Source organism: Malaya genurostris, chromosome 1, assembly GCF_030247185.1.
Source record: "Malaya genurostris strain Urasoe2022 chromosome 1, Malgen_1.1, whole genome shotgun sequence".
Taxonomy (NCBI): Eukaryota; Metazoa; Arthropoda; class Insecta; order Diptera; family Culicidae; genus Malaya; species Malaya genurostris.
In genome coordinates, this window is record NC_080570.1 from 32,565,482 (window position 1) to 32,592,365 (window position 26,884).

Here is a 26,884-nt window from a genome sequence, read left to right on the forward strand (position 1 = left end):
ATATCGTTGTGCATTCTTCCGGGAATGCAGAATGGTGCCCCTTGTGTAAAATCTCTAAATTCTCTCGGGATTTGGAGGTTTTATTAACTGTGAATTTTGACACCTGCGGATCGTTCCCTTCTCTTCCATATTCCTTCTATCCTTTCCTTCCCATCAGGAAAATGATGAAAAGCCAAGGCAAGGCACAAATCTCCAAATAACTAAGGGAACGTGCAACTTGAGTCATTTAGTTCTGATTCCTGAATGTAGGCCTTTTTGTTGGTTTCCAGAAAGTTTCAACAATTCTACTGCTGGAATTCTAGGAAGAGTTAGTTATTTGCTAAGGTCAATATGTCCGAAAAACTTGAAGAGTTATTTTTTTATATTTAGTTATACAAACATTTTTATTTCGAATAAAAATCAGCACGAAAACGTGCAAAATCGGAGATGAAGCAAGAAAACAATTGACAAATCAGTTAGCTTTTTCTCACTTAATTTCGATAGATTTCCGATCCAATCGATTAGGGCCGAAATTTATCCGGAATCGGTTGTTGCACTTAAGTCCGCATTGATTTCATATCTAATTTCGCATGGAATTCTGAAAGAAAAACTTTCGCTCGGATTTGGTTCGGAATTCATTCCAGGTTAGAGCGTGTTTTTAGCAGCTATTTCGAGCAGATTTTCGATTTGTTTTTAATACATTGTTTCGAGCAGTTTTTTCGTAGTTTTTCTAGAAATTTTTCGTGTCATTTTGAAGCAGTTTTTTGAGAAGCTAGAATATACCTGCACAGAAAAAAAATTATGAAATTTACAGATGACGCAAATCCACATATGACACAATTCATAAGAACGTAATCCGTGAAACGACTGAATTTTACAAGAATGATATAAATATACACCAAACAAACCCCGCCTTTCAAGTAAACGTTTAAATTTATATGTTTTAACTATCAAAAATATATCAGAATGCATTAAATATTAGTTCGATTTACTGTAAAATTGAGTCATTTTTGACGCTCATTTATGGTCTCAGAAGACGTGAATTTACACAAATTTTTCTATGTGTGTATTGAGTCTCAACACAAAAAGAGGAAGAATTTAGAAAAATATGCACCACGTTGCTTGGACTCGTAGTTCTTTCAGATTGATGATTGACTGAAGTTCTGGGGAGGATTGTTTGAAAGAAATCGATGAAGGGCGAATCGGACAAATTATTTGTTGTTTATCAAAAATCGGTTTTAAGTGCGAATATTGTTTAATTTCCAAATATGAATTGAAGCTAGATCCAAAATATTCGGTAGTGCATTTCTAAACATGTCGCTGTTTTATAACGATCAATAAGCTACCTACACTAATTTTCGGATATACAGAACTAATAAATCTCAATTAATTTTTCAAAAGGGCGTATAAGCAAGTGACAGTTTCTCTTTGTTTACTTGCTCGTCTATTAATTACCAAGCGGTTTCCACGTTTATCACTCAACTCTTTGCATGAAATGATACCCGAAACTTTCGACTTCCAAACAAAATAGAGTGATTGAAGAGAAACTGTCACTTGCTTGTACGCCCTATTGAAAAATCAACCGAGAAATAATTAATTCATCTTAGAATTCCAGCGTAAACTGTTGAAATTTGCTGGAAAATAACAAAAGGCCACACCTTAGTCAACATCATCCATTCCTCTAGTTGGAGTGTAATGAAATGGCATAATTTTTACATAGTTGATTAAGAATTCAATTGCTTATTCCGTCATTTCGATGATGTGTTAGTTCCGCCATTCTTTGGAATAGTCGTGGAATCATCACCTTAGCACTAGCTGTGCGCCCTCTGCTTGTCAAAAATAACGTTGAAACGCGAATTCACCCACATTGTTGTATAAAATCCGCAGAAGCTGTTTTGTGTGCAATTTTCAGTGTTGGGCTTTTGAGGTTGTTCGCTTTGTTTGGGTCTTGAAGGTGAGTAATGATATTTATACAAATAGATTTTTTATGTGCTGACTGATATCACGGCTCTTATCAACCAAAACCAAAACGAGTGCTTCAAAATAAATTTGCTTTAGCATAATGTGTTTATAGGTGGTTACTTATAGTCATGAAATCGCAAAAATAAACAGCTCTCAACGATCGGTCGCCATCACGAAATTCAAACCAGTCGAGATTTAAATAACGTAATTCAATAAGCTACCTACACTAATTTTCGGATATACAGAACTAATAAATCTCAATTAATTTTTCAAAAGGGCGTATAAGCAAGTGACAGTTTCTCTTTGTTTACTTGCTCGTCTATTAATTACCAAGCGGTTTCCACGTTTATCACTCAACTCTTTGCATGAAATGATACCCGAAACTTTCGACTTCCAAACAAAATAGAGTGATTGAAGAGAAACTGTCACTTGCTTGTACGCCCTATTGAAAAATCAACCGAGAAATAATTAATTCATCTTAGAATTCCAGCGTAAACTGTTGAAATTTGCTGGAAAATAACAAAAGGCCACACCTTAGTCAACATCATCCATTCCTCTAGTTGGAGTGTAATGAAATGGCATAATTTTTACATAGTTGATTAAGAATTCAATTGCTTATTCCGTCATTTCGATGATGTGTTAGTTCCGCCATTCTTTGGAATAGTCGTGGAATCATCACCTTAGCACTAGCTGTGCGCCCTCTGCTTGTCAAAAATAACGTTGAAACGCGAATTCACCCACATTGTTGTATAAAATCCGCAGAAGCTGTTTTGTGTGCAATTTTCAGTGTTGGGCTTTTGAGGTTGTTCGCTTTGTTTGGGTCTTGAAGGTGAGTAATGATATTTATACAAATAGATTTTTTATGTGCTGACTGATATCACGGCTCTTATCAACCAAAACCAAAACGAGTGCTTCAAAATAAATTTGCTTTAGCATAATGTGTTTATAGGTGGTTACTTATAGTCATGAAATCGCAAAAATAAACAGCTCTCAACGATCGGTCGCCATCACGAAATTCAAACCAGTCGAGATTTAAATAACGTAATTCATCCAATGCATCTCGAATTCGGAAATTGTTACATACTTGCCAAAAAAAAAGGCTGTATTCGATAACTTTTGTATAACAAAATCCGTACTCTGTGCTTGTGATCAGTGAAAATGGAATAAAACCCATCTAGGGATGCTGTTCATCCTTAGTCTAATATACAAATTTCTTCTTCGTGCTCGTTTTAGGATCCTCTGAACCATTGTACTCGATACCAGTGTTGGCAACAGGAACAAAAAATCAGTTCGTAGGATGTTAGTTTCGTGTGACCATAGAAGCAGCAATGGTAGCATGCTTCTATCAGCCCTAATCGTGATATTACTGCACATCACTTGCATTCGATCTCAACAGGAGCCACAGGAAGGTGAACTAATTTTCGCACACGTGGTAAGATGTGAAGATGAAGATCATGTGAAAATAGGAAATAAAATTTTCGTCCTTTAGTTATATCGTCACGGTGACAGGACGCCAGTTGATCCCTACCCGAATGATCCTTGGAAAGATCCTAGCCATTGGACAACCGGCTGGGGACAGCTGACTAACGTAAGTAGTGCACAACTCGTTTAGGTAATACGGTCATTGCTCTGCTGTACGATGAGGAAGTACAGCAAAGCATGCATGCCTGGCCTTGACAATGAAACTGCAATCGCGTTCACGCTTACGTAGTGCTCGCAGTTAGCTGAAGTTGAATATATGACTTATCAGTTGAGAAAATTCAAGCGTCGATTTGTTTTTACTGTATTGAATCGTTTTTGAAAAATTTATTATAGAAATTAGTGATACTAACATTGCACTCTTCTACATACCGGCAGGCTGGCAAACATCGACATCTAGAATTGGGACGTTGGTTACGAAACCGCTATCAGGGTCTTCTTCAGACTACTTACACAAACAACGAAATTTACGTGCGCTCTACGGATGTCGATCGGACTCTGATGAGTGCTGAGTCAAACCTGGCTGGCTTATATCCACCGAACGGTGCCGATGTATGGGATTCTGCCATCCAGTGGCAACCGATTCCCGTGCACACCATCCCAGAGCCACTAGATGAAGTGCTGTCGGCGAGAAAACCTTGTCCGGCATACGACAATGCCCTTCGCAAGTACAAAAGTTCGGACGAATTTCAACAGTACAACAAATCACTTGAGCCAATCTTCCAATATGTCAGTGCCAACTCAGGTAGAAAGATTGATTCACCAACTGGGGCACAGTTTCTTTACAGTTGTTTACATATCGAAACGTTGAATAATTTTACACTGCCAGAGTGGACCAAGAAGGTCTACCCGGAACCACTGCGTTCAATCGGTGCCAGAGCATTTGCCATTAAAACCAATACGCCTCAGTTAGCTCGTCTTAAAACTGGGCCACTCGTGAAAGAAATACTTCAACGTTTTCAGGATAAAGCTAGTGGAAAGTTGAAACCAGATCGTAAGCTATGGATGTACAGCGCTCACGACGTTACCGTTGCCAACTTGCTTAACACACTTCAACTTTTCGAACTTCACAATCCTCCGTTCGCTGCGTGTGTTCTGCTAGAGCTCTATCGAACCGGGAACTCGAACGCGCCGTACGTTTCAATCTACTACAAAAATACTACTGCCGAACCGGAACCATTGTACATTCCGAACTGTGGTCAACGTTGCCCTCTCGATCAGATGTCCAAGGTTTATCAGGATATCATACCGGACAACTGGCAACACGAATGTCAGGTTCCGTTCCTATCGCTGACCTACGTAGAGGCGGACATGCGTTCTTCCACGGGACTTATCGGTATCATATTCCTAACGACTGTTGCCATTCTGTTGGTACTGCTAGGGCTGATGGCGTATCGAAAGCGTCGTAGCGGTTATCACAACGACAAATGGTACTTGCGTATCGACGGATAATGGTGGTGGAATGACAGTGGCCGAACTGACCGCAGCCGGCGATTACTTCTTGAAACCGTCGTTGTTGATGAGCTGGAACAGTACGAGCAGGTTGATGTCTGATATACAAGTATAAACGTTGCATTTGTACTATCCGGTACATACTCAGTGATTGCTTGTTAAATTTATTGTGTGTACATTTTTATATCTAGAATACTAATGTTGCCGTTGAGACTCTAGTGGAACTTTGTAAGAATGAGCATTATAATATTTTAAATAAATTGATAGGACTATTTTAAGACGTTCCGTGCGCTTTTCATTGTAGCTAAACACTGGTCAAGCCATTTTACTCACGTTCACATCGTTATACAAGGTAACTCACTTTTTTCTGAGATGACTTAACCGATTTTCTCGAACGTAGATTCAAATGAAAGGGCTATACGAACCGACTTCGGCAATACCGCGAAATGCAGTTCAGGAAGTACCGAAAAGAGGGATCAAAATATCCTAAATGGAACTCACTCACTTTTCTCCGAGCTGGCTTAACCGAGTTTTACAAACAAAAGGTATTCCGGCACTACAGTGTGAAGAGTGTTTAAAATTTCAAATTATTATTTAGACCGATGCGGCAAAAGGCAGACGAAATTTTTCTAATTTTGGCTCAAAACTATTTCGAATTGATTTTTATGCTCAGGGACGTCGAGAGAAAATATGGACCCGGGGGAATTGCAATATTACGGGTTCCTATATATGAGAATAAACCCTCTGTGTATTTCCCACACCAAAACGCGACTCTCACATGAATTGCATCTTAAAGGACTATTCACACACATCCGGTCCGGTTCAGTGCCGGCACGACATCATGCACGGATACTGATATTATTTCGTTCGTTTTCTATACGCACATTCACATCTATCCGACACCGTGCCTTTTCAGTTCAGCACACCGTCAGTGTAGCGTCCGTCCGGTAAAATCAAATTCGTCGTCACCGATATTTTTTATTTTCACTGAAGTCGGTATGTCACTGCCACTAATAATCACTAATTTTTATTGTGTTGGTAATTTTGCACCCGAAATGAAATGGTGACCGACAAGAAGTAAGTAAATATAGTAACAAAACATTCGATTCGGTTCGATTTTATATTGCATTGGAAGAGGAGAAGTAGGCACGATTCTGTTTTAAGTTTTAGCAATATGTATTAAATCTGTATCCTGCATGAAATTCGCATTGACGTATACAAATCAATACATCACAAATCATTCTGTATGAATGGCAACACTGTTGGTAAATGAAAAAAATAAACACAGTCTAGATGACAGACTAGATGTTTTTGATAGGGTAACGTGGCGCCATCATGACATATGCGAGTACTGTCCTAACTAAAGGAATATTCTAAATGACCGTTAAAATGATTGAAGAATGAGTGCCCTGTCTGTTAGTCTGTGACTCAACATCTTTGAAACTAGCAAGCATTTATTTCATTAAAATATTAGGCAATAAGAAAACTGAAATCTGCCAAACATTGCAACATTTACAAATTTCGTTGAAACCTTTTACAATATTAAAACATCGGATTTTCAGTTTTCTTTCGTAGGTTAATATTTTTTATCAGTTAACAGTTTTCGAAATCTTTGTAACTTAAAGTAAAAATGTAGTATAGGATTTTGAAAATACTTCTGTGAAAGAACGGGTAAAAGGTATTTTATGAAAGAAAAATAACGAATTCATGCGAAAAATCGGATTTGATTACGATTTTCGCTTGCGGATTACGAATTCTGCTTGCAATTTACGTAATAGTTCCACAGACTAACAGACATGACAGTATGAGTAAATTCTAATAAAAATTATTTTTCGTGATGCACTAGTTCCACCTATATTGTACTGCGCGAACTATTTACTATCTGTACACCCCTTGTGTTATGTAAAAGTTTTTTTACTAGTTGGTTTCCCCTCGTTTGTCAACACCGATCAGCTGCTTGCAGGGATGCCTGATTTCATCAAAATATTTGAAAATGAATCGTCACAATGATTTATTGGATTATGTTGATAATATATTTAACTTTTTCTTGATGTTGGAGGGTAACCATTTATTCGATTCAAATTTGTTCATCTAGACTATTTTTTATTGTGTTGGTAGTTTTCACCCGAAATTAAGTGGCGGCAGACCAGAAGCAAGTAAATATTGTAACAAAACGGGTTCAATTTTTTATTGAGTTGGAGGATGAGAAGTAGGCGCAATTATGTATATAGTTTAGGCAATATCAAAGATAAACTCAAGATAGAGTAGTCTGCGATTTCTTAGGTATCATTTGAATAGGACCCCTCGATGAGCTCGGTTCACTGTCAATTTGAGTATTTTGAAGCAAAACAACAAGTGTCTGATCACTAGATGCGTCGTAACTATGATAATGATTGTTTATGTTTGGAAAAATATCAAGTTACAGTATGAACGATATTGAGAAATTTCGCTTTATATCAGTGATTCTTAGAATAAGAAAGTGAAAACTACTTAGAACCATTGTCTAGAATTTATTTAGTTTGTTATAGCCTCATCCCATGAAGCATCAGTTGTGGCAAGAAATCATTATATGCTGAATGTAAACATATGTGTGCTTCCTTTCTAACTTGTATTGTTTCCATGGCATTTTGTCGGAACTAGTCGACGCTTGTTAACGGAGGGTCAATAAAATTACATTATTACTGAACCAACTGGTTCACGATTACTGACCCAACATTTTTCAATGAAACGTATGGAACATTGTAATCTTCAGTTTATCTTTGGCAATATGTATTAAATCTGTATCCTGCATGAAATTCGCATGGACGTATACAAATCAATACATTACAGGTAATTCTGTATGAATGGCAACTCTGTTGGTAAATGAAAAAAATAAAGACAGTCTAGATGACAGACATCATGTTTTTGATAGGGTAACGTGGCGCCATCATGACACATGTGAGTACTGTCCCAAATAATGGAATATTCGAAATGACCGTTAAAATGATTGAAGAATCAAATTTGAGTGTCCTGTCTGTTAGTCTGTGATAGTTCGTCGGGTTATTACTCAGAAAATTATTCGATTGAGAAGGAAAAACGCCTTTGATCTTGACAAATAAGCAAATACAGTAAGAATTAATTATTCTAATTTATCAGTTAAACCTGAACTTAATAAGTACTTTTTAAACAGTGACATTTCCTTTTAAAATATACTAGAATATATATGACCAGAGATGCCAGATATTTTCATAGGAAATCTGTATTATTCTTTATAAAAAATCTGTATTTATCTGTATTCACTAATAAAATAAATTTCAACAATAAAATGATGCTAAAAGATGTTATTCCAACACATTATGGCTGTAGAATGGTAAATTCTATGAGACCAAGACTTCACTTCTCGTCACTGCAATCAAATACTAATAGATTGCTCTTACGAAAAAGTTTTTATTTTGAAGTATGTCAAAATCTTTTTAATACAGATAATTCTGTATAAATGGCATCTCTGTATATGATCTCGACTCCGGTGTTCAAGTCGATAAGGTAGTTTTGTTTTTTATATGTTATCCGGAAGTGTGAGTGAGGGTATGTCTAGGATGACTATAATCAGAGTGACGACAGCTGTTAGTTTGGAATGACAGCTACCAGTTCCAATCGAGCAAACGACCTGTCAATTCAATGTAAAACTAATGGGATGTTTTGAATTGTTGCCAACATTACGGATGAGAAGTCGTCACTCTGGTTATGGGCACTCAAGGTATTTCAATCAATCTCAAAAACGCAACTAGAAAATATTGTACTAAAAAGGTGAATTTTCGGTTTGGAATTTAAATCAAATAAGGATCATTATTAAATCATTTGAACTGTTCATATCAGTCAATTAGGATCGATTTATTTCGAAATTTATATGGCTCTTGTTGAGTATTAAGATATAAAAAACATTTACCAAAACAGTTACACAGTGATTTGGATTTGCTGCAATGTTTAAGTATCAAACTCATTTTCATCTCTAGAACTCCAAATCCTCTTGTTTGATCTCTCTTTTGACCGGTGATTTACGAATTCCATGCTTTCCTTTGGCCGGACAAATATTTGCATTCAGACACTCGTTGCATCGTGGATAGGAGGAGGTACAAGTAGTTTGTCCAAAGCCCACCAACAACTGATTCACTTCTTCCCACAGTTCGAACGGAAGCCACTTTTCCAGGGCAACGCGCGTCTCTTCAGGTGTTTTGGTTTCTTTCGGTACCCACCGTAACCAGTTGGATATACGGTGCACGTGGGTGTCCACTCCGATTCCAGTTACCACGTTCCAAGCGGAACGCATACAGAGATGAGCCATTTTTTTACCAACACCAGGCAGCTTCAGCAGACCTTCCAGGGTGTCTGGGATGTCACCATTGTATTCGTCAATCAGTATTTGCGACGCTTGCCTAATATATTTTGTTTTGTTCTGCGGTGGGACAAGGAAAAGAATTGAAAATGAACGAAATCTGTCAGTATTAGAACGTATAATAGAAGAAAATTTAATACAAAGGGTTTAAGGATAACAGTATTCCCAGTATACAATATCGATTGTAATGGTGAAGCGATTCCCAAATTGTTGTTTAGTTTCTAGACAATCTTTTTTTACCATACTTTTAACGCTTCGATCACCCACCAAGTGCCCGTTATATTGGCTACAATAAATCTAAGACAATACCTGACAACTGGGGGGGCTGCTTTTGTTCCAAAAATGGACCAGTTTCTGATTGGCTGATTTTGATGTTGCTTCCCGCACAATGTGAAAAGAAAAAACTTTTGCAGGGTACGCGAGCAATGATGCCAAGTATAAAGAAAATTAGAAAACAAGTTTATTAAAATGTATAATTTTAGCTCACCAATGCAAATGAAAATTTTCAGAGAATGTTTCACTTTTTTTCCATCTCATTTGTAATAAATGTTCATAGTGGCAGCACTATGTAATTAAAATCGTTTTTCTTTTTAGTGAATTAAAGTGTAACCAAAAGAGATTTGTTAAATTAGTGTAAACTCGAAAGTGCGTTTAGTTTTACGAGAAGAATGAACTGTTGTGTTTCACACTGTGGTCGCACTAAGCATTTCTATCCAAACTTGACTTTTTCCGGTTTCCAAAAGATCCGGTAATACCACAGACTAACAGACAGGACACTCAAATTAGATTCTTCAATTATTTTAACGGTCATTTCGAATATTCCTTTATTTGGGACAGTACTCACATGTGTCATGATGGCACCACGTTACCCTATCAAAAACATCCTGTCTGTCATCTAGACTGTGTTTATTTTTTTCATTTACCAACAGAGTTGCCATTCATACAGAATTACCTGTAATGTATTGATTTGTATACGTCCACGCGAATTTCATGCAGGATACAGATTTAAAACATATTGCCAAAACTATATACATAATTGTGCCTACTTCTCATCTTCCAACGCAATACAAAATCGAACCCGTTTTGTTACAATATTTACTTGCTTCTGGTCTGCCGCCACTTAATTTCGGGTGAAAACTACCAAAACAATGAAAAATAGTCTAGATGAACAACGTTGAGTCAAATAAATGGTTACCTTCAAACATCGCGAAAAAGTTAAATATATTATCAACGTAATCCAATAATTTATTGTGACGATTCATTTTCAAATATTTTGATGAAATCAGGCATCCCTGCAAGCAGCTGATCGGTGTTGACAAACGAGGGGAAACCAACTGGTAAAAAAACTTTTACATAACACAAGGGGTGTATAGATAGTAAATAGTTCGCGCAGTACAATATAGGTGGAGCTAGTGCATCACGAAAAATTATTTTATATAAGAATTTACTCATACTGTCATGTCTGTTAGTCTGTGGTAATACGTCAACAATGGATTCGATTTTGCATTCAACATGAGATATTCCGTGTTTTGTCATCAAAGCCCAATTAATTGTTTTAAGCATTAATATATAATAAAAAAATGCATCCACAAAACTAGAGTGCCTATAACCAGAGTGACGACATCTCATCCGTAATGTTGGCAACAATTCAAAACATTCCATTAGCTTTACATTGAATTGACAGGTCGTTTGCTCGTTTGGAACTGGAAGCTGTCATTCCAAACGAACAGCTGTCGCCACTCTGATTATAGTCACTCTACACAAAACATTTTTCATGTTATTTCAAATCAAAAACCGAGTTTAAAAATTTAAATTTAATAAAAAAATTTCTCTTACCATAGAGTTATTAAAAATCTTTAAATATGGCTACACTGTAGCCGATACGTTTGTATTTATTCCACAGGGCGAAAATGACGAGAAGGATAATTCGGAAGGAAGAATAAGAAGCCAATTGTCAGGTCTTGTCTTAGCAATAAATTTGCTAGACCGCTATATCCTTGGCACCGGGCTGAAAACGCTATTAAAATTTGGGTAAATTCTTATTACTCTAAATCGAGTAACTTGAAGTAAGCGTGTAATTATTTATCAGCTGTTCGTGAAACGTCAAAACCAGTGCGTTTACAGAAGTGAAATTTTTTGTTTTAATTTTAATCAAACTACGACAGGCAATGAAGCTTACAATTAAAATACTCAAGGGAGAAGAGTATGTCGTTGAAGTAAGTAAACTTTTAACATATGAAGACGGGAAAAAAAGATCAAAATATGGAATTCATTTACAGACCACCGAAGATTCCACTATTCTGGATATCAAAGTTGAGCTAGAACGAAAAAGTGCGATACCAGTGGAGCATCAAAAATTACTATTGGTAGGAAAAACCTTGGTGGATGAGAAAACGGTTGCTTCTTACGGCACTATAAGGGACGGAAGCAAACTGACGCTAGTGGTGAAAAAACCGGACTCCTTACGAGATGTAATTCAGCGACATTTCAAGAAATACCTCCAGGAAGAGCAATCTCAGCGATTAACAAACGAGTTTATGAAAGACTTCGACGGCAAGATACAGCAGCTTAGTTTGGATGATTTGGAAAAGATAGCGGGAGATATTTTGGCAAAGAAAGGACAAAGAGTGTGATGGTAAAATAAAAAGATGTACTAACCTTATAAAAGCTCACTGGATAAATAAGTTTCTCAAGAACGTCAGAATCCGTGACCAACACATTCTCTGGTGTTAGTCCGTGCTTCCGCAAACGCTGCATACATTCAAAGTTTACTTGGTCCTTCGTTTGGCTGGACAGCATCAGAGACACCAGAGTGTGGAAACGTCTGCTTTTCTCCGGGAGTTGTTGATCATCTTTAAACTGATCGCATCCCATTGTGTCCACCGGAGCGGATGTTGTTTGTCTCATTTGTCGGATGTTTTCCAACATTTGACGCCAATCGTTTGGTTCCCATTTTACCAGTTTGTTTTGTTCGATCGGAATCGGTTCTTGTTGCTCTTTCCGCTTAGTTTCGAGTTTAATATCTTTACTTTGACGAATTTTACTTTCCGGAGAAATAGGTTCTACTTTGATCTCTGGCAGGGCAACAGGCTCGGTAACATTTTTCCGTGGAAGTTTTTTGCCTCGTACAGATTTTTGAAGAAGAGTCGTTTTTAAAGTGTCGGATGTTTCCGGTCGTCGTTGCATTTTGACGAAGTTTCTGGTCTTCTTAGGTGAGAAATACGGCGACTTTTCTTCCTGATCAAGAGAGAACATTTTTTAAACATGCTTTCAAGCAGTAAACAGGGTAGCTTACCATTTTCAACACTGATATTATTCGTGCTCTAAGCATAAATTTATACACGTACAGGTAGTTCTGCTGTATACTATATACTACAATAATTTTTAGGTTATGATTAATATCAACAAATTTGTTTTGTATTTCTATGCAGCAGTGTGGTCAGTATTTTTCTATTGATTGGCGTTTTGGCGTAAAACGGGATTACCAACAGCGACACCTACGTATGAAATTTTTTTAATAATTATTTTTCATGTCAGTACCAGCACTCGAAACAGCACTTGTGATTTGCGATGATTATTATGCAATTTGATTTGAAATGGAATTGTACTAATTTAATATAATAATAGTAATATTTAACATAGATCTTGTTAGTATAGATGGCCTAACAAATCGACTTTGGCGATTCCATTCTCGATTTCCGGTTCTGGAAGTACCGGATATGGTGGCCAAATACTGAAAAAATGATTAGTCAAATTATTTTTTACAAACTAGGGCTCAAACAAGAGGTCTTATAGCCTCATAGATTACTATAAAAATCCAATCCGACTTCCGGTGTTAAAAGGTGGATAGTGTTAAAAATGTCAAACCTTAATTTAAAAATGACGATGCAGAATGCGTATGAAATCATTTAAACTGATCCAATATATTGGTTTTGTTAGCTGAAGATCATACCAACTTACTTGACTGGAATTAGTCGAAAAAATCTTAAAAATAAGTAGCATTTCAAATTAGTAAAATATGTATATAGAGAATAATCAACGTCTACGCTACGCTTTCGATTTGTTCAAATTTCGAAGATACCCAAGTCAATGTTTTAAAGAAATATGTAGTTCCACGTCAAGAATCTTTGCTTGTTTCTTACTTGCAAAGACATCATATTAACAAGATATCCAGCTCTCACATTTCTCGAAAAAATCATTGGCAACATCCTTTTTTGAGAGCATGGCGCCCTCAGGCGAGTCCCCATCGAATCTCGTACGTAGAAGTAGGCAAAGACATCATATTTACAAGATATCCAGCTCTCACATTTCCCGAGCAAATCATTGGCAACATTTTTTTGCGAACATGGTGCCCTTAGGCGAGCCCGTAACGAATCTCACACACAGAAGTAGGGGAGCGAAATGTCAAATTCGTACGCGCCAAGATAGCAGCACTACGCACCCATACAATTGACATGATGTTTTGAATGTGATGGCGTACGATGGCGTTGTTGAACTGAAGATTGATTTTGCTCCAAGCTGACAGGTTCTGCCTACTTGGAAACAGTCGTTAGACTTAGAACTTCGGATCAGATCGAATTGATTAAAACATAAAGAAGAGTAATTGTCCTTGGGCATGATTATTCAGTATATGTATTTGTCGATAAATCTGATATTCTTACAAGTATAGATAGCTTAATATTGTTTGAGAAACATAAAAAAACGGCTTCGTGTCGAGCACTGGTTCTTCCCCGTAGTGCTAGACTTAAACGCACCGCAGCCAGGTCGGTCGGTTTGGTTTATTAACTATTATTAAATTAATGTGGAAAGAAAAAAATAAAGCTTGCTAGTTGAGAAAAACGAAAACGTGAATTAAGTTCAATTCCTACCGAAATCACGACAGTCTCGTGATTGTAGTTGTGTCTGAAACCGGGTTCAGACATTCGTACAGAACAGTAAATAAAAAAAGATCGGCGCTGCGGTTGGTAATACGGTGTATAGCGCTAATCTGTGAGCTGAACTTTCAAGGGATGAAACTGCATTTTCTTAACACAGCAAATAAACTACAAGATGTGAAAGGAAAAACCTTGTCTAATAACCGCACACTTCCGCGATTCATTGAACCTGTTTAGTTATGCAGACATCCGGAAGTGAGCTCGCTGTTAGAAAGCTACTGCATCCAAGGTTGCGATGGTGGATGCTGTCCACGACTCGCACTGTTGAAAAATGAGAATTTGTTTCAGATACAAACTGAAGGTGTATCTAATAGCTATCTTACCGGGCAGGTTCATTTCCCAATGGTGGAAATGCCTGATTGTAGTTGGATGATTGAAAGCTACCGGATCCGCCAGATTGATTGAATCCTCCACGGTTTCCACTAAAAATAGCATTGATTTAGAAAAAAATATTCAAAACTCGCGCGCTAATCAACGACTCACTATCCGCTCTGAGCCCCAGTATCCCCTACACTCCGGCGAGTAAATGGATCATTCTGCGGACTGATGGCCAGCCCACCGTGCTGAACAGTTCTTCCGGCACTGAATCGATTGGCCCCTTCGTTAGGTAGAGTAAACCCACGGCGATCCTCGCTGTTGAACTGTTGACCAGCGGAGAATCGATTGCCCCCTCCGTTAAATCCACCACCTCTTCCCCCACTACCACGGTCGTTGGAACTTCCTCTGCTGCCACGATTGAAGCCACCACGAAAACCACCTCCGCCTTGATTCTGATTGTCATAACCACCGCCACGACCACCTCCGCCTCCGCCTCCACCACCACCACCTCCACCGTAGGGCTGGTTACGGAAATTGCCTCGGCCCTGGTTATTTCGAACCGGCCCACCGCTGCGATCTTGACCATCTGCAAGATTGTATCAAATAAAACATCCAATTTCATACAAGTTTTACTCAAACTAACCATTATAATTCGCTCTATCTTGGCGGAATCCACCTCTACCCTGGGACGGGCCACCTCTTGAACCACCTCTCTGACCACCACCACCACGTCCACCTCTAGAATACGGGGCAGAGCCACCATCACCGCCACCCGATCGCTCCTTGGATCTACCGTGTTCCACATTGATTGTGACACCCTTGAAATTGGAATTGTGTAATGCTTGAATGGCATTTTCTGCCATATCTGGACTTTGCATGTGCACAAAGGCACACCGATTCATAACATCACACTCCGTAACGACACCGTAGTTCTCAAACAAGCGTCTTACTTCTTCCGGTTTCGTGGAAGGCGGCAAACTGCCGACGAAAATTTTGTTTTTCTATGGTGAAACATTTTTTATAACTGAGGTTAGAATTTTCTGAAATTATATTCCTAACTTACCGGTAGCATAGCCAGTTCGGTGGGAATGCACAACGTCCGGCAGACGATGCACGAAGCTAGTATGCAGGTAACGTAAACAAATTTAGCCAAAAAACTGTCGAGAATGCAAATTTAGCTTGTTTTGCGCGATCCGGCGAAGAAGCATCCGCAAAAAAACGCACGGAGCTGTCGTCGTCGCTCGGTAGTTTGTGAGATACTTGAGTGACTTTGGCACACACTACACACTGACAATGAGTTCCAAAACGCCGCGATGTTGACAGTTTGTACACAGTAATCATTAAATACCTATTTCCGGTATCATAAAATGTATTATCGAATGAAATGAATCTCATTAGAAAAAAAAAACTGACTGTTATTTTGACTGTTTGATTAAAAAAACTCGAAATATGATGAGAAACAGTGTAGCGGTTTTTTGATAACTGCCAATACACAACACATGAACATTCACTTTGAAAAAGAACTGCAAATGAATCATTGCATATTAGGTTTTTTTACCATCATTGCTAACCTCAATCGGATGAACACATTTTGACAGTTGTGCAGTACTGTTTGTAAACACAGATTTTTTTGTTCGTCTATTCACAAATCGGATGAGAGCATTTACGGTCCATACCGTCTAAATAGAGTTTCAAAACATTTGTTCACGATTGAATACGGTTTGTGTTTAAGATTTATTAAATAAAAGTGACTAGTAGCAAGATGTAAAGATGATTGTTTGAAATGTGTTCTTCGATTTTTTTTAAGCTTGTTTGTAAACAGAACCGCTGAACAGTCATGGATGAATGCTTGTTCATTTGTAACGTCACGATAAAAAATCTAATACAGCATCAATTTTAACATCGCTGGGTATAAATAAACGACACAAAAAAAATTAACATCAGAGTGAAAATTTTTCTTTTTTATTTATTTATTTATTTATTTATTTATTGTAAAATCAACAGACACGATGTGGTCCTAATGATTAATTCTAATACTATGTAAGAATTTGGTCCTTGTTTTATGCCGTGAAAGATTGAAGTCGAACTCAGATGACACTCGATTCAATCGTTGTAAGCCGATTTCTTTTTCATTTGTTGTTATGAATCTCAGTGAGAGTCAGATCTCTCCTTCAAAGTGAATATTGGCAAGTGGTTTAGTGATCGTTACTAAAATATGGAAGAGGGGGGGGGGTGTATACATCGTGCATGTTCGTTTTATACATTCGTTTGACATTCGTTCATTTACTTTACTCCTCGAATTGGTTCGAATAGCGTCAATGCGATGATCCATTCTTCATGTAATAAATTCATCATACCTCGTTATGTAGCAACAATGGGAGAGTGCTGGGATACGGTTCATCACATACACACACACACACACACACACACACACACACACACACACACACACACACACACACACACACACACACACACACACAAGACTATGGTACTAATACAGAGGAAAACGTCTCAATTTGCTTGTTTCAAAGACAGCACAAACGATCAACGCGAATTGAGCTTCGTCGATTATCGGTGTGTGAATATCCCCATTCACCTTAAGTTATTTGGGGGTTTGTTTTATGCGAATAACAACTGTAAGCAATGGACCTTCATGCAAGCAGCGTCGGCTTCGTTCGCATCCGAATGTACGGACAAGTCCGAATATCAGAGCGATTATCGAACGATGATCATTGACGTTGCATTTTTGATGTTCAAGCAACATTGTATTGAAAAACTAAATTTTATACCGAATTTATATAAAATCAACAGAATTTTGCACAAAATCGAAAGAAGAACAAAACGAATTTACAATTCAGTTCGGTTTCATTCAGCTATGCATCTAGAAAAATTTGCGCTCGGAGCCAAATATGATTAGTCGCATTTAGCGAGCGAAAAACAACGGTCTCCCAAAAACTTGTACCATCGAGGATTGTTTTACCGCCAAAAAAACCGTTTCACCCGAGGCGTGTTAGACCTGAAAATGGTGCATATTCAACCCTGTTAATTTTTGGCATTTAATTTTTGGAATCGTGTTCACCCTCACTCAAAATTGAGTGACACACCACTCAATATCATAAGAAGTGCTCGTAATCTGAGCTTGAGTTATTACCTATCTACACATGGTTTAAGTTGCGATAACTCAAACTCATAAACTGGAACAACATCAAAATTTCAGTATGGATTTACTCAAACCATGAGTTCTTTCGCATTTAATCATACATTAGAGTGAGCGTTGAGTTTTCAAACTTTGAGTAAAATAAATACTTCTTGCAGTTCAGTGCATTTTCATTCTCGGAATATACTCATCGAGATTAAGAATGCAATATACATAGTTTTTCATTGCGGTTTCTGGATCCGGGTTTTGAAATCATCAATCAGATGTTTTCAGTTCGTGTTCGTATCTCATCAGACACAGTCGAAAATTGCTTACGGTAGAGACGACAATACAGTCTAGTGAACAATAGAGTATACGAAATGAACAAACACGATATACAAAAGCCTGGAACGTGACCTACAAGACCCAATTCAATTTGTATTAATTTCATACGCTGCCAAGTCAGACCAGCAGCAAACGAAATTGAAAACTTACTTAAGTAACGAATGCACCTAGACGTTAATGATGTAAGTGAGATTTAATTCAACAAGGCGTTAAACTCAGTGTGCATTATATTCAATCGTGAACGAGTTAACAACGAGGTGCACAGTGTTACCGACGACACGACCAGGCACTCCGAAGAAAAATCTGAACAAAAAGTGTTCGTGACTGGTTTACCGCCAGTTACCATAAATATAGCGACCCCTCGATAATCATGAAAATAATCTTCTTGAGCCACACTGTTTAAGTTGCTATGAACTAGTTACCAAGAAGCGCTGTAATAAATAAAAAAATCATTTGAGAAAGTTGTGAAACTTTTATTTAAATTTAAATTTTGTTTCAACGTTCTTTTTGATTTGATTTGCGCCGACAACAAGAGTACAATAATCAAATCTGGTACTAGAAGTAGTGTTGCGATAGAAAGGCGTCATCCTATATCATTCACAGCTACCCAATAGCTCTATCTGCAGTGTAGTCATCTAACTCATCCATGATGATGGTCTTTCTTTTTAGAAATATCCAATCGAGTTTCCGAAACACATCACTTCTGCTTAACATACACTCTTACATTCGACTACTTCAACAAGTTCCAGCAGCTTTACGGTAGACCATAGTTACAGTCTGTTTTCTATTTGAGACACAAATAATCAAATTATTTGAAGGAGACCTGTTTGCTTTCGATGTGCACTTTAAAACCTATAATTTCGATCAGATCTAATATATTGAGAAATTTGATTCCCGTGCTGTTCAAGTGCCTTTCATGTTCATCAATGTATACACGCACTTTGCGAAGAGCTTAAATCACTGAGAGTAGAAGTAGAGGAGTTTCCAAAATATGACAGCCCATTGTTTCACAACATGTATGCTGATTAGCAACGAGGGTTGAACGATTTGGAACAAGGGGCGAATTGAAATGGTTTTACTTTGGAAAGTCATTAGAAAATAACAAATATGCTTTCAATACTAAATTCTGATGATGGGACTGATAAAAAGTTTCGCAATGACGGATTGAATGACTGCAAAACTTAACACCATTTCAAAACTCATTTACATAGCAGATAGTAATTATATAGATCTAAGTATGGTTACGTTGAACTATTTAACAAACATCCAAGAATATTGAATTGTCTGGAAGTCATTTTTAATATGCTCGAGCACCAGCAAGCCTTTTTTCAGTTTTTCAGACGATTTCGTTTTGACATTACCAGCTACTGATAGTGATGGGCAATACGGCTCATTTCAATGAGCGGCTCTGAACCGAATGCTTTTCCGTAATACAATCTCATCTTACATCATTTGTGGACAAAGCGGGAGACATCCGTGTAAAACGCTGATTACCTATGAGAATCAGCTGATTACATGTCAGTTTTGTAGACAACCTACACACTACGGTAAAACTTGTACTGAAACTGCGAAAAGAACAAAGGAAATATAAGTTCCTCTTCCCCTAGAACAAGGGTGACAACGAGGTCCAACATAATTTTTTTTATATCGTTTATTTTACTGCGGCTTTAACCATTTTGGTCGTTCATCGGGGATATAAAAATAAATTTATAAAAAAATCGGCTCAATCAGCCACGTACAGATTGTACGCATATATGCCAGAATAAAAACTACTTTTAAATAAAAAAAATCGTTGATATTTTCAATAGAAAACTCGTGGTTTCAATTATGTGAGAAGTCCAACATAAGCGTTTTAAAATCATTCAACTCTTTGTGCTTTGCATTTAAAAGAAATGAGAATGACTTTAACTAGGTATGTATATAATATATATGAACATAAAAGAAGATGTTCTTTCTGTTGAGTACAAGGAGCTCGAATCTTGAGTTAAACTTAAATAATTTTGAAAAATAATATATTTATATTTTAAGTTAGAAGCACTCAAATTAACTCAAAAATGAGTAAGAAGAGGGTACCTCAAGTTAAGACTACACTCTCATTGAACGTAACTCAAAATTGAGTGACACATCACTCAAATTCATAAAAAGTGCACGTACTCTAAACTTGAGCTACCACCTATCTACTAGAGGTGTGCAAAACAGCTCATTTTGGTGAACAGCTCCGAACCGATCAGCTCACCAAAGTGAATCGATTCGATGTATCAGCTCATCAGCTCTTTTAGTTTGAACTTAAGGTTCATTTTGTGCGCCGTTTTTCTTATGCACCGGTTTTCTTTCATATGCATGATCGAAATTGAATCATTGATTTGCAATGATGCAATGAATGCAATGCGAATTAACTTATCTTTAATTGATGTCGACTAAATTGAATCTCTTGAAGAGCCGAAGATCCGATCAGCTCGTAGCGTGTTCCCTTCGTCATAATGCAGTGAACTGGGTAGCAAATGAGTGAGCTGGTGAGCTGCGGTTCTTTTGAAAAGAGCTGTGAGCTGTCAGCTCACTTCAATGATTCGATTCACTGGAACAGCTCAGGAGCGAATTGCCCATCTCTACTATCTACTCATTTTTGCGTGAAGGGACGAAATTGTTAATACTTGAGTAATTTTTACTCAAAATAAGAAAACAAATATTTTGTTCAAAATTTGAGTAAGTTCAAAATTTGAGTAAGTAATTAATAGAAGAAAAAGTAAACAAAGAGAAACTATCACTTGTTTATAGGCCCTAATGAAAAATCAACCGAGAACTCAAGTTTAGACTACATTATTTTTTTATCACGATGTAAAATACACTGGTGATCACGTTTTTCTATGTGTTAGTGCGGTGTCATTTTATTATTGAATTTATTTTGGAATAACAGAGAGACGCGAAGAAGAAAAAACATAAACAAGTGACGTTGCGGGTCACGTTGTGTTAGAAAAAATATAATAAGTCAAATAAAACCATACTTAAGAGTCAGAAAAGCTACAGCAAGACATTGTTAGATCGATTAGGAACTGTAAAACCAAGATGTATTCATTATCGGTTAGCCAATCGGTTAAGCAACAATCAACATGTGGTCTCCATTGTTTATCAGTTGAAATTATCAATAAGTGCATCATTTTTCTCATCCAATTCGGAATCATCTAGAGCATCACCAGCATTTGAAATACCACCTACAGCACAATCACTCCATTATCCATGATAGATTCCAAAGTGCGATCCGTCAAATACTTCCTCCAACGAAATGAACAGAATCGGATGTGTGTACAATTTTCTATATTTCGACGTTACCTTGCAAGCCCTTGAAGAAAACATGTCCAGATTTTCAATTAGTGCCAAAGATTCGCCAAGCCAAAATTACCAACACAACCAAACAACCAAAAATGTCTTATCGTGCCACCAGTGTATTTTACATCGTGCTTTTTTTATGAAATTGAGTGGCGGGTCACTCAATTTTGACTTTAAATTAATGTTTCTGTTTTAAGTACAAAAATGCACATAAAATGGCAACACTGGTGACGAGTTCGGAAAAGTCATTTGAATCAAAATAAATCTACTTATACATCGTTTTCGAGCTGGAATAATTTCGCGCTAGTTACTGTTTAATTCTATTCTGATTACGCACAATTTCATAGTTACTGACATTTGTTTAAAAGTTTAAGCTTAAGTAATGAAATTTCGCAATATTTAGCGAGTAAGTAGCAAAATAGATCGTAACAATTTTCTATGTTAGAAAAGTTGAATGTTTTACAGGTTATGTTAGTGCGGCTTCAATTCTAGTGCTTCACCATAAGAACCGTATAGTTGTAAGCGGTAACTAACTAAATCAAAATGAGTCAACTGGAACGATCATTACTGCTGCTGGATGAATCGGCTGTTAAATCTAGACGTGGTTTGCTTCGAACGTTAAAACCCGACGAATCGGATTTCGATATGTCGCTTACGGTTGGACCCCAAGAGATTCGAAGCTTCATGCTAGATCAGTCGCATCATGTGCATAATATTTCGGATAGTCGGCTGAGTTTGGCTGGAAGTCAGATCAGTGTGGGTGGAGCGAATGTACGTTCCCGAACGGATGCACTTTTCGGGCAGTTTTTAGAAGTATTACAGCGAAGAACCAGCGAAGCAGAAGTCTTCGAAACCGTACAGGATTTGATAGAAACACTGGAAGAAACACTGGCCGGAATTGAAAAAGTCACAACACAGGCGGCTGGTATCGGTAGGGAAAGGAAGATTCTGGCCGAAGAGTCGTGGTTGAATGTGGAACGAGACACTTGGAAGCTGCTGTTTGCACTATACAAAGATCGCCTGTTGGTTCAGAAGGAGGATATGGAGATGGATGATTTGCCATTGGTAAATAGTGAACGAGCAATTGTGGAACACTTGTACGCGGCGAATGCCAATTTGCGTGAATATCAGCTGATTGTTGATTGGCTAGAGCAGACTGCACTGGAGCAGAATCGGATGCAAATCGGTCATTTTACAGATCGAACAATCGCTTGGGAGAACAGTTTGCATCAACTGCAGAATGTTGGTGTTACTGCTTTCGGTAGTTCACGGGAAATCGTCCGCAGTTTGGATCCGGACGCACCGGTTCGAGAACGACGTCCTCTGCATGATTTAGACGTCGAAGATCAAGCTCGACTGTCGCGACAGATATTCCAAGAGATTAGGTTTGGTAGAATCGAGGAAGCGCAGAATCTCTGCGAACACTGCGGTCAACCGTGGCGTGCGGCCATTTTGGAAGGGTGGCGTTTGCATCATGATCCAAATTATGAACCGACTGCAGCTGCCTCGGGAGGACCACTAGCTCTCGGAATGAAACAGTCCATCGAAGGAAACCCTCGTAGGGATTTGTGGAAAAAGTTAGCCTGGAAAATGGCAGAGAGCCGAGCTATTGATGAGTTTACCCGGGCCACTGTGGGAGCGTTTTGTGGTCATCTGGATTCACTTCTAGCCGTTCTGGGAGAACACAGTTGGGCTGATGTGTTGTGGGCCTATCTGAAGGTAATAATCGTATTTCAATTAGTTTGTTTTTATGGTCAAATTCTAACCAACAGGTGCAAATTGATATTCGCGTGGAAAGTGAAATTCGTTCGCATTGTGTCAAGAGTTACTTACCGATGCCGGAAAAGTACTGGAACAGTAAAATGACACTGGAGCAGATCTTTGAGGAGCTAGAAGCTCACAAAAATGGTCGCATTAAAACCACCGCCCGGGATGTAGATCGTGTAATTCAGAAGTATCTGATTCTCGATGACATCCCGGAGTTGATGCGTCAATTTGATGGATGGTTGTCGGATGCATCATTTCCGCTAACAACTCAAATGACTCGTTTCCTGGCACATCTGGTGCTGTTTGTCAGACAGATTGGCAAACAATGTCAGGAGGACATTGGCGATAAGGTCATCAAGAGATACGTGGAGTGTTTGATCAAACATGGCGATCCTCAGTTGGTGGCATTCTACACGGCTGCCTTGCCGGCTGATTTGCAGCTACTGATGTATTCCAATTTCCTGGAAGTGGTCAACGAAACGCAGGCTCGTAGACGGGCGCTAGAGGAAGCGTACAACTTCGGGTTGGATGTACCGGCCATTACGGTTTACACAGTGGAAAAAATTCGAAACCGAGAAGATGAATCAGATGCAAAACCTCAAGAAGGTAGGCAGAGGGTGCTTTGTAACTAGCGGAGACGGCTTCTTAAACGTGTGTTTTGTTGTTGTTCTATTTCAGGTGATATCATTCCGTTGGATCAGGCAAAAATTTCATCACTGGAATGGCTCATCTTCTATCCGGATCAGCGGGGCGAGTTGTTGTGGCAAACGAATGCTTTGGTGCGAGCGTTTCTGGCCAAAAGAAATGTTGAAGCTGCTCGCAAAGCCTTTGCCGTCGTTCCGGCGGATACCATTCAACAAATTATCAATAACTACGGCTCGAAAGATGATCTGCCACATAAAGAGGAAGCCTGCATCAAGGAGTACCTGTGCCATCAGACTTATCTTGCGGCAATCGACGGCTACAACGATTGGGTGCAGTATTTCTACAACATGAAACCGAAACCACCGCAGGTGGTTAAATCGAGCAATTTTACAGAGCGGGTGGCTTCTGAGCACCGTGAGCAAACGTATCGCTTGGACTTGGAACGCTGGTATGCACAGCTACAGGAACAGACCAGTTTGACGCGGGATTTGCTGTACAACATTTTGCTGTTTCCCGAAAAAGGTTGGCTCATTGATCCGGACAATGGAGGAAAGGATAGTGAGGATCTGAACGACGAAGAGTGGCGTCATCGAGCGATTCAGATGGATAATTTGCGAAAACTTTGCATTCCGGATGTGGTCCTGTTGTTACATCAAATATTTACGCAGTCTGGAAGGTTCAGCGAATGCTTACAGTTGGCCGACGTGATCAGTTCGGAGCAACGGCAACTTTACACCGTCTACTCGAAACATAAACTAGCGGAAGTGATGACAAAGATTGCCGAATCCTCGCTGGCCCTGATGAACGAGAAGCTGGACCCATTCGTGGGAGATGAGGCGAAGAAAAAATAAGCGATCGGATTTCAATATGAAGCTAAATGGTAATAGTTTACTAATAAATTTTTGATGTTCTTACGTTTTGTTTTGTTTTGAAATGATTTGCATGGGTTTGAGAAACTATGAAAACTAAATTCAATTGTCAATACTTTACTGTCTCATTCGTAAATGACCGACACCAGAACAAACGAAGAGAGACGAAGCATTTTCGTTTCTCATCGAAAAAAGTAGAGAGTAGAATTGCCAACGTCACTCTTTCCTCTATGGCAAGACGAAACCAAAGTAACGTCTGCAGGCAGCATTAGCAGAATTTCAATTCTCATTTTTTCATCGATGTATTGAAAATCTGCGGCGCTTGGCTATAAAGAGTGACTAAAATATGACAAATCGGAGCAATTACATCCCAGAACCTCTTTGGAAACCAAAACTACTACAAATTCGAGCACCAACAGGTAAAAGCCATTGTGCAGCTCTTTTCTGTCATTTTCGATTCTCAAAGCTTTGGTTGAATACCGACACTGCATACTATGGGATTTTCACTGAAAACAGCAAATGACTGAAAGGCAAAAGAAAGAAAGCACACAATTTTGAAACTACTGTTCCGCTTATGTCATTCACCCTCATTCTTGTTTACGTCCGTATCGGCAGTACGACGAACGGGTACTTTCGAACGAATACGAATAAGCCATTCTTGTTTTCACTCGAATGAATTTGAACGCGACTCGTTTGTCACAGAAAATTCAAATATCAGTAAACTTCTTCAAATAAATGCTAAGCCTTGATGAAATCAGTCCAATTCTTGTGATTATCCATATGCTAAACGCTAATAGGTATGTATGGCAGTTTAACTTCAAACGATACGTGTATTCGAACATCATTCGTACGAATGGAAAATCCCATTCTCGTTTACGGACGAATAGACGAAATGGCGTGGTTTCGATTCGTCAGTTTTATGTTGCGAATCAATCGTTCGAACACATTGAAACAAGTTTAACCGATTTCTAACAAATTTATTTTCGAGTCTAAAGGTGATTTGCAATCAAATCATAAATTTGTGTATTGCAGAAAACATTTAGAAAGCATAGCAGTATAGTAAAATACTGTTTTTTTCTGGCGAGCTTTCGAATATATGCGCGGTTCCAAGTTTTTACGCATCAAATTTTACATCCATTAGGTACTGGAAAATACGCCATGGGCAAATATGCTTTATTTTATGTTAAATGCATGATTTTACCAATGTAATAAATATGAAGACTATCGAAAACATGACAAAATTGCAAGAAAAATGCAACATATTTATCTCAGATAATACTGATCGGACTATTTTTTTTTATTTTGCACGAAGTTTAATTTGAAAATTTCATTTACCGAGTTGAATAAAATTGGTCCTGAGTACGATATTTATTTATTATGTAGCATTCGTCACTTCCTTGATGCTTGGAATCTTCCTAAAAAAAACTACCTGCGCTGCCGATTCTTCTTTTGCACAGGAGTCGCGTACGTACACGTTCGAGTGAAAACAAGAATGGCTTTTTCGCATTCGTTCGAAAGCATGTGTTCGTCGTATGGTCGATACGGACGTAAGCAAGCATGAAGATACAAAGTCAGCGAAAAAAACAAGTCAAATAACAAATGATAGCAAAGATTTTTAATTACAACTAAAATCTGTACCAGAACTGATAGTTTAAAGTTGGATGGGCGTTGTTTTTATGCATGTGCGCTGTTTAAAATAGTGATTGATTCGAACGTAAACGGGAATACGAATTTGATATACTTTCGAACGTATCGCATACGGCCGTAAACAAGAATGAGGGTGATTGACTGGACATGGATTTCGTTCTCATACCTAGTTTGCAAGCGAAGCTGAGAGTGACATTAATTTCTCGTCATTTTCGTCTATTTTGGCTCAATGAAAATTACTTTTGTTCACCCCATTCTGTATTTCGATCGAATCGGATTTTGTCGAACGAATGTAAAAATTTGCATTCTGTAAATCGATCGAGTGATGCTTTTGTATGGCAAACTCGAACTCGATCGAGCTAGTGAATGCAAAATTTCGTATTCGATTGAAACAATCCGATTCGAATGAAATACAGAATCAGGGTGATAAGCACTGGCTCGAATGTGAAAAATGACACGAACGCCAATGATTATCGTTCGCTTCCCTTCGCCCAGTGGCGTACCGAGGAAATTTGGCACCCGAGGCAAAGTAAAAGATTTGCCGCCCCCATCGTTGGTTTAGTGAGCAAAAAAAAAAACAAAGCGCAACGTCATATCCGGAATCCTGACTTGGGCGAGCAAAAAAAAAAGGTCCCAAGGATTACTTTGCCGC

The 26,884-nt window shown here is 38.3% G+C and overlaps 5 protein-coding genes across 8 annotated transcripts; 3 read left to right on the top strand and 2 right to left on the bottom strand.

Moving 5' to 3' along the window:
- The first annotated feature begins 2,694 nt into the window (after nucleotides 1-2,694).
- On the top strand, nucleotides 2,695-5,152 carry LOC131436267 (prostatic acid phosphatase). Of its 2 annotated transcripts, none has more exons than XM_058604904.1 (4): nucleotides 2,695-2,770; nucleotides 3,175-3,373; nucleotides 3,431-3,529; nucleotides 3,799-5,152. In XM_058604904.1, exons 2-4 carry the CDS (start codon nucleotides 3,239-3,241, stop codon nucleotides 4,870-4,872), a joined length of 1,308 nt encoding a protein of 435 aa, XP_058460887.1. In that variant the 5' UTR covers nucleotides 2,695-2,770; nucleotides 3,175-3,238; the 3' UTR covers nucleotides 4,873-5,152. The 2 variants fall into 2 exon arrangements, with proteins under 2 accessions (XP_058460887.1, XP_058460878.1); XM_058604895.1 differs by lacking the exon at nucleotides 2,695-2,770 and adding an exon at nucleotides 2,833-2,982.
- Nucleotides 5,153-8,734: 3,582 nt separating this feature from the next.
- LOC131436276 (endonuclease III-like protein 1) lies at nucleotides 8,735-12,658 on the bottom strand. The gene is made up of 3 exons (XM_058604917.1): nucleotides 12,540-12,658; nucleotides 11,903-12,481; nucleotides 8,735-9,304 (listed from the first exon to the last, which is right to left on the bottom strand). The coding sequence occupies exons 1-3, from the start codon at nucleotides 12,573-12,575 to the stop codon at nucleotides 8,861-8,863; spliced, it is 1,059 nt and encodes a 352-aa protein (XP_058460900.1). The 5' UTR covers nucleotides 12,576-12,658; the 3' UTR covers nucleotides 8,735-8,860.
- On the top strand, nucleotides 11,346-11,911 carry LOC131436285 (ubiquitin-like protein 4A-B). Its single transcript, XM_058604928.1, has 2 exons — nucleotides 11,346-11,460; nucleotides 11,524-11,911. Exons 1-2 carry the CDS (start codon nucleotides 11,413-11,415, stop codon nucleotides 11,875-11,877), a joined length of 402 nt encoding a protein of 133 aa, XP_058460911.1. The 5' UTR covers nucleotides 11,346-11,412; the 3' UTR covers nucleotides 11,878-11,911.
- A 1,189-nt stretch (nucleotides 12,659-13,847) lies between the features above and the next one.
- Nucleotides 13,848-15,745, bottom strand: LOC131436291 (uncharacterized). Of its 2 annotated transcripts, XR_009230610.1 has the most exons (6): nucleotides 15,560-15,745; nucleotides 15,140-15,497; nucleotides 14,662-15,082; nucleotides 14,502-14,600; nucleotides 14,113-14,439; nucleotides 13,848-14,029 (listed from the first exon to the last, which is right to left on the bottom strand). XR_009230610.1 is itself a non-coding variant. In XM_058604943.1 (5 exons), exons 1-5 carry the CDS (start codon nucleotides 15,566-15,568, stop codon nucleotides 14,394-14,396), a joined length of 933 nt encoding a protein of 310 aa, XP_058460926.1. In that variant the 5' UTR covers nucleotides 15,569-15,745; the 3' UTR covers nucleotides 13,848-14,393. The 2 variants fall into 2 exon arrangements, 1 of the variants encoding a protein (XP_058460926.1); XM_058604943.1 differs by having other exon boundaries at nucleotides 13,848-14,439.
- A 5,823-nt stretch (nucleotides 15,746-21,568) lies between these two features.
- Nucleotides 21,569-24,630, top strand: LOC131436302 (nuclear pore complex protein Nup107). 2 transcript variants are annotated; one of them, XM_058604957.1, is made up of 4 exons: nucleotides 21,569-21,710; nucleotides 21,755-23,023; nucleotides 23,077-23,677; nucleotides 23,750-24,630. In XM_058604957.1, the coding sequence occupies exons 2-4, from the start codon at nucleotides 21,848-21,850 to the stop codon at nucleotides 24,565-24,567; spliced, it is 2,595 nt and encodes an 864-aa protein (XP_058460940.1). In that variant the 5' UTR covers nucleotides 21,569-21,710; nucleotides 21,755-21,847; the 3' UTR covers nucleotides 24,568-24,630. The 2 variants fall into 2 exon arrangements, with proteins under 2 accessions (XP_058460940.1, XP_058460948.1); XM_058604965.1 differs by having other exon boundaries at nucleotides 21,770-23,023.
- The last annotated feature ends 2,254 nt before the right edge of the window (nucleotides 24,631-26,884 follow it).